The sequence below is a fragment of the Ornithorhynchus anatinus genome, chromosome 5 (genome assembly GCF_004115215.2).
Source record: "Ornithorhynchus anatinus isolate Pmale09 chromosome 5, mOrnAna1.pri.v4, whole genome shotgun sequence".
Taxonomy (NCBI): Eukaryota; Metazoa; Chordata; class Mammalia; order Monotremata; family Ornithorhynchidae; genus Ornithorhynchus; species Ornithorhynchus anatinus.
In genome coordinates, this window is record NC_041732.1 from 109,701,999 (window position 1) to 109,714,083 (window position 12,085).

General features: G+C 50.4%; 1 protein-coding gene across 2 annotated transcripts in view; it reads right to left on the reverse strand.

The window, feature by feature from the left end:
* The window catches only part of DOCK5 (dedicator of cytokinesis 5), a 216,750-nt gene that overhangs the window by 88,932 nt on the left and 115,733 nt on the right, over nt 1-12,085 (reverse strand). For both annotated transcript variants that reach the window (XM_029065133.2, XM_029065132.2), the window contains exons 7-11: nt 8,333-8,468; nt 7,325-7,482; nt 4,143-4,224; nt 1,808-1,937; nt 734-806 (exon numbers count right to left, since the gene is read on the reverse strand). In XM_029065133.2, coding sequence (XP_028920966.1) covers nt 734-806; nt 1,808-1,937; nt 4,143-4,224; nt 7,325-7,482; nt 8,333-8,468 — 579 coding nt within the window. The remainder of the gene's footprint in view (nt 1-733; nt 807-1,807; nt 1,938-4,142; nt 4,225-7,324; nt 7,483-8,332; nt 8,469-12,085) is intronic.

The following is a 12,085-nucleotide window of genomic DNA, read 5'->3' on the forward strand; positions in this document are numbered from 1 at the left end:
TTACCCTATTTATTTTGTTAATGAATTGTACATCGCCTCGATTCTATTTAGTTGCCATTGTTTTTACGAGATGTTCTTCCCCTTGACGCTGTTTAGTGCCATTGTTCTTGTCTGTCCGTCTCCCCCGATTAGACTGTAAGCCCGTCAAACGGCAGGGACTGTCTCTATCTGTTGCCGACTTGTTCATCCCAAGCGCTTAGTACAGTGCTCTGCACATAGTAAGCGCTCAATAAATACTATTGAATGAATGAATGAATGAAAAGCCTTCTCCAGCACTAATGGCCCTCACGTACATATCCTTATATGCTGCAATTTTCCCATCTGTAATTTATTTTAATATCTGTCCCCACACTAGACTGTAAGCTCCTTGTGGGCAGAGATTGCGCCTACTAACTCTACGGTATTATATTCTCCCAAGGCTTTGTACAGTGCACTGCACACAGTTAGTGCTCAATAAATACTACTGATTTATTGATTGACTGATAGGTTAGTGGATTCTGAGACCCAATGAGGATGCAACACTGCACTGAACTCAAGACGAGAAATTTTATTGGGTTTGGAATGGGCTCTGTGGCCCCTCAAGGGGTGAGTCTTGGGCTTTGGGACTGTCTACAAAGAGGGAGGTAACACCACTAGCTCACCAGACACAAAGGAACATAACACCACTGGCTCACCAGAAACAACCTGACTTACTCAAGAGTGAAGGTGTTTTAGGCCACACCCAAGTACTTACTGGTGAAAGGGAATGAAATATTGCTTTTCTTCGTCATCCACCTTCCCATGAACAATGTCAGTAACATCCATCACTAGGAGAGAGACAAGTTTGGTCAGGGGACCCCTGGTTCAAGTGTCAGCAATGTAAGGTGGCCAAGGGTGCCGGCATGGAACACGTGACTTAAAGGAGGAAAGATCCTGGATTTTGTGGGATGGCCACGGCATAACACTCCGTCTAAAGTCAGTCTGGAGGAGCGGCCATGTCCTTTCGGAGCCCTGGTCTAGAGCCCACATTTTCCCAACATTGAGGCCTGATTCTCTGGCAGGGAAGCTCCGCCCACATGCACCTGCAGAACCAGTCATCACCAAGCCCCACAAGAACACGCCAGACCAGCATTTCTCTAGGCTTCGCTATCTGTCCAGGCTCCAGCTGCTGGGTCCACTGGGACCCCTGGCATCCATGATGGTTTTAAGGAACCCTGGGCCATTGAAGGGTTTAGGGTGACCCAAAGGTAAAGGGGTTCTGGTTGAGCTTGGTTCGGGGGTGGGCTGGGGAGAATTTAGGGGCTGGAGGACAGTGGGGAGAAAACAGGCGTGCTGAGGTCCTGCAAATCTCATGGGAGTTCTGGAACCCAGAGCCCTTCCCGCCTAGCCTGGAACCCCCAAAGTGCCTGAAAAGGGGAGGGGGAGCAGGGAGCCAAGGAGCAAAGGGAAGGGGAAGGAAAAGGAATTGGAGAAGGCAGGGGTGTAGGAAGTTTGGAAGGATGTGGAGGGGGCAGAGGAGGGAGGGAAGCAAAAGAGAGAGAGAGGTAAAAGGGAGAGGAGGTGGCAGAGGAAGAGTAGAGGGACGCAGGGATGGGGAGAGGGAGGAGAAGGAAGGGGAGAAGGGAGGTGGGGGGCAGAGGCAAGCTGGAGGAGGGGAAGGATCTGGGGGCATTTCCACGAAGATGCCGGTAGCGGTTCCTGCTGCTTCCCAAAGGCGAGAGGTGTGTGCTTGCCCCAGCGACCCTTTGTGGCACCTGAGGCTGCAGGACCAGGGGCTCCCGGGACAGACGTGTTCTACGTGACCGCGCTCCCACTCCCCTAACGGTACCTGCCACCCCAAAGGGTCTCCGGAGGCCGCACGTGTGCTTCTTCCCCTCCTTCAGCTCCATGTGGCCCACACGGACAATCTGGCACACCAGGCTGACCTTGGCCCGTAGCAGGTCTGTGCTGCTGAGGTCCTGAAGGGAAACACAGTCAGCTTCACAGGGGTCCGTTTTGTATTGTGCCACCCCAGAGTTCTTTCTCACACCCCTCTGTGCTCACCCGGCACTCTCCTTGACCTCCCTCTGCACTCTCCTTAAGCATCCCCTGAGCTCTCCGAGCTCCCACTGTGCTTCCCTCTGAGCTCCCTCTGGACTTTCCCTGACCTCCTACTGTGCTTCCCTCTGTGCTCCCTCTACTCTCCCTAAGCACCTTCTGTGCTCCCTTGGCACTCTCCCTGACCTCTCTGCACTCCCTCTGCACTCTTCCTATGCACCTTCTGTGCTCTCTCAGCTCCTTCTGCACTCTCCTTGAGCTTCCTATGTGGTCCGTTGGCACTCTTCCTGACCTCCCTCTGTGCTCCCTCTGCCCGTTCCCTAAGCTCCCTGTCTCTCTCTCAGCTCCCTCTGTGTTCGCCCTGATTTCTCTGGGCTCCCTCTGCCTAACTCTGCACTCTAAGCTCCCTCTGCACTCTCCAAGCTCCTTCTGTGCTCTCTGACCTCTCTCTACAGCCTCCCTGAGCTCTCTCTGTGCTCTCCAAGCTCCTCCTATGCTCTCTGAGCTCCCTCTCCACTCTCCGAGCTTCCTCTACATTCTCCCTAAACTCCCTCTATGCTCTCCCTGAGCTCGCTCTTCACTCTCTCTGAGCTCCCTCTGTGCTCACTCTACCTTTCTGAGCTTCCTCTGCACTTCCTTCTGAGCTCCTTTTGGGCCCCTCTGTGCTCTCTGTTTCACTCATCCATTCATTTATTCATTCAATCAATCATATTTATTGAGCGCTTACTATGTGCAGAGCACTGTACTAAGTGCTTGAAATGTACACTTGAGCAACAGATAGAGACATTCGCTGCCCAACAACAGGCTCACAGTCTAAAAGTTCTTTTGGTACTCCCTCTGTGCTCCCCTGAACTTCCTCTGTGCCTCATCTGTGCTCTCTCTCACTCCTTTGGATCCCCCCCCTCAGATCCCCCTCTGAGTGCCCTCTGCGCCCCAACTACTGAGCCCCTTCTACATCTCCTCGGATCCCACGGATCCTGTGCTCCCTCAGGGCCCAGCCACAGCCTCCTCAGCTTTCCTTGCTTAACCCTTAGGACAGCAGCCTCAACTAAACCTGGCCCGAGTGTTGTGGAGCAGCAGGGGGCTTTTTTCTCCTCTCCAGACTCTTCACTCAACCAAGGACAGTTATGGGGCCCAAGAAAGAAGGAGGCTGTGTGGCCCAAAGCAGAGAGCCCGGGACTGGGAATCCCAGCTCCCCAGCGTGACCGCTAAGTCATTTAGGGAAAAATCACTTTAAGTCTGTGGGCCTCAGTTTCCTTGTCTTGAAATGGGGGAGAGGGTACCTGCTTTCCTTCCTTTTTAGGCTATGAGCCGCTTGGGGGACAGGGGCTGGGTCTAATCTAATTATCTTGAATCTCCCCCAGGGCTTGGCATGGTGCTAGACATACGGGAAGTGTTTAATAAATAGCATCATTATGAAATGAATAGCATGACTCACATTCTCTCTCCCTCGCACCCCTTCCCCCCTGCCCACTCCCTTGGGTGCCCCATTCTGGCACCCCATGCTGACCGGGGTTAAGAGAATGACCTCTGGCCTTCTTGGGGTCTATGGCAACCAAGCCTCTGGCAGATTGCTCCAAAAGCTCTAAGAGCATGACCTATAGGGAATGTGCTGCCGGGAAGACAGGAGGCTTTGACAATCATTTAGCTGGGACAGTAATGGCCTAGTTGGCCCCCAAGAGCGATACCCTCCAAGAGCAGCTGGAAAAATACCTGCAGTGGGAGTGGGGATGCAGATGGGCTTTGTGTTGCTTGGCCTTGAAGAGTTGCACCCCAGTCCCAAGTTCCAATGAGGTTGGGTGTTATGGGGAACAGACACTGTGGGGATTGAGCACTGGCAGGCATAGGCATTACCAGGCACAGGCCCTGCAGGGCATGGGTGCTGTGGGCACAGATGCTGCAGGGCATGAGTACTACCGGGCAGAGATGTTGCAAGGCCTGGGTGCTGTGGTGCATGGGCACTGCTGGGCAAAGCCCCAGTACTTCCCGCACAATGACTTCTGCCTGGCTTACTGTCACCGGCCCCCTGGAAGTCCCACCGAGTTCTGAGTAGATGCAAGAAGGCAATCGGTGTGATGAACGAGCCGTCGAGGGAGGGGGAAAGACCACGGCCAGGTGGAACTCACCGTAAACACTGCTTGCAGGTTGTTGAGTTTTTCTATCTCCTTGGGCATCCCGTTACTGCCCCAGCGGATCAGGTAGTTCTCACTGGCCAAAGTAAAGATGGTTATCACAATCAATGGTATTTATGGAGAGCTTATGTGTAGAGCACTGCAGTAAGCAGAGAAGTAGCGTGGCTCAGGGGAAAGAGCACGGGCTTGGGAGTCAGAGGTCATGGGTTCGAACCTGGCTCTGCCACTTGTCAGCTGTGTGACTGTGGGCAAGTCACTTAACTTCTCTGTGCCTCAGTTACCTCATCTGTAAAATGGGGTTTAAGACTGTGAGACTCACGTAGGACAACCTGATTATCCTGTATCTGCCCCAGTGCTTAGAACAGTGCTCTGCACATAGTAAGCACTTAACAAATACCAACATTATTATTATTATTATTATTATTAATAAGCACTTGGGAAAGTACAATGGAGTTGGTAGACACGACCCCTGCCTTCAAGGAGCTGAAAATCTAGGGCAGAGAGATATTCACCAGGGATACATTACAGGTAAAGGAAGCAGCAGAGTATAATGACATAAATGCCAGGGTGGTGGGGATGGGGGGAGTATGCAAGTGCTTAAGGGGCACAGACCCAAGTGCAAAGGTGACACAGAAGGGATGGTAAATAAATATGGTATGAGATGAGATGTTAGGGAAAGTTTCTTGGAGGAGATAGTACTTCAATAGGGCTTGGAAGACGGGGGAAGTGGTAGTTTGTTGGCTATGAAGTCAGGGGAGTTACCGGCAGGAAGGAGAAAGTGAGAAAGGGGTGGCAGTGGGTGAGATGACAGAGGCGTAGTCAGTAGGTTGATGTGAGAGGAGCGAAGTGTGCAGGCTGGGTTGCAGTGTGAATGGGAGAGGTTAAGTAGAATGGAGAGAATGGAATGAGGGCCTCAAAGGCAGTGTTTCTGTTTGATGTGGCTCTCTGGTCACTGACAGGGCTGGTCGAGTCCAAGGCCCCTCCTGGGGTCTGGCATCCCCCAGCCTTTGGGGAGCCAATAGAGGCTCCTGAGTCAATCAATCATATTTACTGAGTATTTACTGTGAGCAGAATACAGTACTAAGCACTTGGGAGAGTATAATATAACGGAGCTAGTTTACACGTTCCCTGACCACAATGAGCACACAATCTAGAGGGGCACATGGACATTAATAGCATATAAATTTTGGATATGTACATAAGTGCTGTGTGACTGAGGGAGGGGTTCATTCATTCATTCAATAGTATTTATTGAGCGCTTACTATGTGCAGAGCACTGTACTAAGCGCTTGGGATGAACAAGTCGGCAACAGATAGAGACAGTCCCTGCCGTTTGACGGGCTTACAGTCTAATCAGGGGAGACGGACAGACAAGAACAATGGCACTAAACAGCGTCAAGGGGAAGAACATCTCGTAAAAACAATGGCAACTAAATAGAATCAAGGCGATGTACAATTCATTAACAAAATAAATAGGGTAACGAAAATATATACAGTTGAGCGGACGAGTACAGTGCTGTGGGGATGGGAAGGGAGAGGTGGAGGAGCAGAGGGAAAAGGGGAAAATGAGGCTTTAGCTGCGGAGAGGTAAAGGGGGGATGGCAGAGGGAGTAGAGGGGGAAGAGGAGCTCAGTCTGGGAAGGCCTCTTGGAGGAGGTGATTTTTAAGTAAGGTTTTGAAGAGGGAAAGAGAATCAGTTTGGCGGAGGTGAGGAGGGAGGGCGTTCCAGGACCGCGGGAGGACGTGACCCAGGGGTCGACGGCGGGATAGTCGAGACCGAGGGACGGCGAGGAGGTGGGCGGCAGAGGAGCGGAGCGAGCGGGGTGGGCGGTAGAAAGAGAGAAGGGAGGAGAGGTAGGAAGGGGTTGATCAAAGGTGCAAATCCAAGTGCAAAGGTGACACAGAAGGAATTTGCAGATTTGTGGCTTTTAATACGGTTTTGAAGGTGGGGAGAGAGATTGTCTGTCAGGTCCGAAGAGGAAGGGTGTTTCAGGCCAGAAGGTAGGCATTCCAAGCCAGAGGCAAGAGGTGGGCAAGGGGCTGGTGACGAGATAGACTAGATGGAGGTACAATGAGTAGTTTAGCATTAGAGAAGCCAAGTGTGTGGGCAGGGTTGTAATGGGAGAGCAGCCAGGTAAGGTAGGAGGGAACAGTGTGATTGAGTGCTTTAAAGCCAATGATAAGTAGTTTCTGTTTGATGTGGAGGTAGATGGGCAACCACTGGAAGTTTCTGAGGAATGGGAATCGTGGACTGAATGCTTGTATAAAATATGATCCGGGCAGCAGAGTGAAGTGTGGACTGGAGTAGAGAGAGAAAGGAGGCAGGGAAGTCAGCAAAGAGACCAACGCAGTAATCATGGAGGGATAAGAGATGGACATTTGGATGGAAAGGAAAGGGTGGATTCTAGTGATGTTGGGAAGGTTGAACCAAAAGGATTTGGTGACAGTTGGAAAATGTGGGTTGAATAAGAGAGATAATTGAGGATAATACCAGGGTGAAGGGCTTGTGAGACAGGTCTTGTGGTGCTGTCTATAGTAAGGGGAAAACCAGAGTGGGTACAAGGTTTGGGTACCAAGACAAGGATTTCTGTTTTAGTCATGTAAAGCTTGAGGTATCAGTGGGAAATCCAAATGGAAATGTTTTGAAGGCAACAGGAAATACAAAACTGCAGAGAGGGAAAGAGATCAGGGCTGGAGATAGAGATTTGGGAGTCAACCAACAGAGGTGGTAGCTGAAGCCATGGGATGAACAAGTTCTCCACGGGAATGGGTGTAGATGGAGAATAGAAGGGGATCCAGAACTGAACCTTGAGGGACACCCACAGTTAGGGGGTGGGAGGCAGAGGAGGAGCCCATGAAAGAGACTTAGAATGAGTGGCCAGAGAGAGAGGCAAAGAACTAGGAGAGGACAATTTCAGTGAAGCTGAAGTTGGATAGTGTTTCCAAGAGAAGAGGGAGGTTAACAGTGTCCAAGGCAGCTGAGGGGTAGAGGAGCAACAGGATAGAGTGGGCACTGTTGAACTTGGCAAGAAGGAAATCATTTGTGACCTTTGACAGGCAAGGTTCTGTGGAGTGAAGGAGGGAGAAGCAAGAGTGGAGAGGGTCAAGAAGAAAATCAGAGGAGAGGAACTTAAGTTGTGAGATGTATGAAGAGGTGCAAAGAGGGGGTGGGCTACCTGATAAACCGGGACTGGTCTGGATCGTAGAGAGCCAGGAGGAGCTCAGCATCCTCTCCAATGTTGCAGACGAAGTTCTTGAAGTTCACATACAGGCCGTAGGTGTGCATTGTGTTGAAGATCGCCTGGCCCCTCAGGTCTGGGTTCTGTAGGATCGACTGGGGAAAGGGGCCGGAGGTCAGGGGAGACGCCAGACTTAGGAGTGAAACCGAGGGTAGGCCTAGGAAAAGGGGCTGTCACCAGACTCTATAGAGAGACTGCACTCATTGGCTTCTCTATCCCAGGCAGCAGGGTTGGGGTTGGAGGGCAGAGGGATGGAGGCTGGGGGTAGCAATGCTCGATCCATTGGAGGGATGGGGCTGGGAGGAAGCGGTGCTGGGGCCAGGGGTAGCGGTGCCGGGGCCAGAGGGGAGTGGTGCTGGGTCCGGGGGGCAGCTGGTGCTGTAGCCAGGGCGGCAGAGGGGCTGAGGCCAGGGGACAGCAGTGCTGGGGACAGGGAACAGGTAGTCCTTTCTCTTTCAGACCCCTTCCTTGGCCCCATTTCCCTCAGCTCCCTTCTCCCCCTTTCTCTTGCTCTTTCCCTTCCTCCCTCCCCTCATCCCATTGTCCTCTTTCTTCTGTTTCTGTTTCCTCTCTCCCCTCACCATGCCGCCTCTGTCCCTGTCTCTGTTTCCAGTAGGTCCACCCTGGTCTCACCAAAGGTGACTGCCTTTTCAGAAGTTCAAGCAGAAGAATCAAACCTAGCCCCTAACCTCAAGCAGCTTGACCTCAAACAGTGGGACATGACAAATACGCAAACCCCCGTAGAGATCACTACAAAACCAGGTAGAACCCAGTACCGGTGATAGAAAGAAAGATAAATGTGTCCGGGCCTCAGAAGGGCCTCCGGATAGCAAAGTGACAGCCTGAAGAGCAGTGCCCTGAGGAAAACAGAGCCGGAGGAGTCTCGGCCTGGCCAGCAGGTGAAGAGAGGGGAAGAGGAGTAGGGGGGATCCTGAGGGAACATACCTTCTCCTCTTGGATTCTCTCCTCGATCCTTTTCGATGCCATCTCGTGGCACCTGAAGAGGGCAACTGTGCTCGTTTTTTCAGGATCCAAGATGTTCCCATCCTGATCTCTCACCACCAGGTCAAGGCCGAGCATCCTGGGAGAACAGAAGGTGTGAGGAGGAAGGAGGGGGCCGGTAGCCCTAAGACCCTCATTGAGGTAGACCCGCCATTCAAAGAAAATGTCCCCAGGCCTTTTTCGCCAAATCCATTGGATTAGTGACCTACTAAGGCTGGGCTGAAGTACCTTGGACTCAAGTGTGGCCATCTGGACATAGTGTGGCCAGGCCAGGGGGATGAGGGCCTGGGTGGACCAACCGTCAGCTCCAGAACTGACTCTCTGGGGGATGTGCAGGTGCCTTCCATCTGCCTCAAATCCCACACACTCTGCCTCCTCCCTGACTCAGGAAGATAGTGAGCAGAAATAAGTAACACTGTAGTCCAGGTAATTTCCAAAAATCTCTTGCTTTTCTTGCTCCTGTGCTCTTTCCTCTTATCCTACACAGGCCTGCTACTGGTTCCAATCAACCACCACAAGGAAAATCTGGAACTACATCATGCACTGATCTCTGACTTCATTCAGAACCCATAAGTCCCGCCTGAGGTTAACGTCCAGTAACTGCAGAGAATTCAATTCCCACTCCATCCCACCTCTCCAACTCTTCCTCATCCCCTCCTCCAACTCAAACTGAAAGTTAGCTTCTTCGCTCTACCCCAAAGCAGCAGAAAATTAGGGTGCAGTAGAAAAGGTGAAGTCTGACTAGAATCTCAGCCCTTCTGTTTCATCCCAACTCTGTGCTGCTTTAGATGGAAATGGAGAACCTCCCGGTCCCTGGTGGCAAAGTAGAATGCTGCCATGGCTGCCACTAAGGCTAGAATATTAGTTCTGCCATCAGAGCCAAGAGTTTTAGATTACAAAGTTTTGCAACAGCTTCTAAGTAGACGAACTTTAAAAAAGGGCTGAAGACCCTGATGGAGAGAGGAATTCAATCAATCAATCAGCTGTAATTATTGAGTGCTTACTGCATGCAGAGCACTGCACTAATTAACCAATCATATTTATTAGGTGCTTACTGCGTACAGAGTACACAGAGCACTTGGCAGAGTACAGTGTAACAGAATTGATAGACATGTTCCCTGACTGCAAAAAACTTGGAGTCTAAAGGGGAATTCAGACATTAAAGACCATGTTATAAATAAAATTATGGATCTGTACCTAAGTGCTTTGGGGCTGAGGGAGGGGTGAAGTTCTAAGGTATGCAGAGGTGTGTGTCCAAAAGGACTTAGCCTGCTCCAAGGTGCTTTTGGAAGAAAAGAAGGCTATTTAGCTTAAACTGAACACATTCCCCATTAAAGTTGAAAAACACTATCACAGCCGGCAGAGCAAGCTTCTTCTTCTGTAGATTCCTGCCAAATCTAATCATCATATCCCAGATCCTTATTTAATATTGTGATATTATGTTTTGAATTTCTTTAATAAATACCAGTATGGTGATGTTCAATGATAGTGATATTGCTATAGAGAGAGATTCCATAGTTTTCCAATGGGTTTCAATTTAGAGCAAGTAGTGAGTCTTTGGGAAAATATACGCCAAGATGCAGCCATTCTTGATATATCCACAATTTCAAGGATCATATTATAGGGACAGGGACTATGTCTAATTCTCACCTGTGTATTCTCTCCCAGCACTCTAAACAGCACACTGCACAAAGTGTTTAATAAACAAAATTACTACTATGGCTGTATCATGGGGAATTACTGCATATACATAGATGCTGAGAATGGCTATTAAACTCCCAGAAAAATTCCTCCATAAATTCCATGTTATTATTGTCTCTACATTCTTGAAATTTTGTTTTCTATCATGCACTGCCCTTCTTCGCTAACTCTGAAAATCAGTGGAATCAAAGACCCCATTATACATTCTAAACAGCAGCACAAATGCTGCCACTGTTAATTTCCCACAAAACCCTTTGTGCCTCAATAGAAGGACCACACTCCCAGATTCTCTTGAGGTTTGGAGAAGTGTTGGAAATGGGCCCTGGAGTCCTGATGCCCCACCCGGCACTCCAACCAAATCACTTAAAGATCAAACTCCATGATAAAATTAGCCTTGTCCTACAGTTTTCCCTAAAAGCAGCCGGGGCCAAAGCTAAAGGAAAGGGAGGAGGTTGAGGGGCTCGTGATTCTGACTGAATCTTCCAATTACGAAGACTCCTAGAACGTGTCATCTACACTCGCTGCCTTGAATGCCTGAAGTCCAACTCTCTCCTGGACCCCCCTCCAATCTGGCTTCCATCCCCTCCACTCCACCAAAACTGCCCTCTGAAAAGGTCACCTATGACCTCCTTCTTGCCAAATCCAGTGGCTCTTACTCTATTCTAGAAGCAGCATGGCTCAGTGGAAAGAGCCCGGGTTTGGGAGTCAGAGGTCATGGGTTCAAATCCCGGCTATGCCACTTGTCAGCTGTGTGACTCTGGGCAAATCACTTAACTTCTTGGTGCCTCAGTTACCTCATCTGTAAAATGGGGATTAACTGTGAGCCTCATGTGGGACAACCTGATTACCGTGTATCTACCCCAGTGCTTAGAACAGGGCTCTGCACATAGTAAGCACTTAACAAATACCAACATTATTATTATTCTAATCCTCCTCAATCTCTCAGCTGCCTTTGACACTATCGACCACCCCTTCTCCTCCACACTTTATCCCACCTTGGCTTCACGGACTCCATCCTCTCCTGGTTCTCCTCTTATCTTTCTGGCTGTTCATTCTCGGTCTCCTTCAAGGGCTCCTCCTTCCCCTCCCATCCCCTAACTGTAGGGGTTCCTCAAGGGTCAGTTCTTAGCCCTCTTCTGTTCTCCATCTATACTCACTCCCTTGCTGAACTCATTCGCTCCCACAGCTTCAACTATCATCTCTACACAGATGACACCCAAATCTACATCTCCTCCCCTGTTCTCTCCCCCTCCTTCCAAGATGTCTCCATCTAAACTTAACACGTCTAAAACTGAGCTCCTTATCTTCCCTCCCAAACCCTTCCCTCTCCCTTCCCATCTCACAGGCCTGCAACCTTAGTGTCATCCTTGACTCAGCTCTCTCATTCACCCCACACATCCAACCCATCACCAACACCTGCCAGTCTCACCTTCACAATATCGCCAAGATCCACCCTTTCCTCTCCATCCAAACTGCTATTGTGCTGGTACAAGCTCTCATAATATGCCAACTGGATTATTGTGTCAGCCTCCTCTCTGATCTCCCTTCCTCCTGTCTCTCCCCACTCCAATCTATTCTTCATTCCCGCTGCCCGGATCATCTTCCTACAGAAACGCTCTGGGCATGTCACTCCCCTCCTCAAAAACCTCCAGTGGTTGCCTGTTGACCTTCACACGAAACAAAAACTCCTCACTTTTGGCTTCAAAGCTCTCCATAACTTTGCCCCCTCCTACCTCACCTCCTTTCTCTCTTTCTAGTGCCCGCCCCATACACTCCGCTCCTCTGCCGCTCACCTCCTACTTTTTCCCCGTTCATGCCTATCCCGGCGTCGACCCCTGGTCCACATCCTACTGCTGTCCTGGAATGCCCTCCCTCCTCACCTCCGCCAAAATAACTCTCTTCCCCTCTTCAAAGCCCTACTGAGAGCTTATCTCCTCTAGGAGGCCTTCCCAGACTGCGCCCCCTTTCCCTCTGCTTCCCCCCACCCTCTGCTCT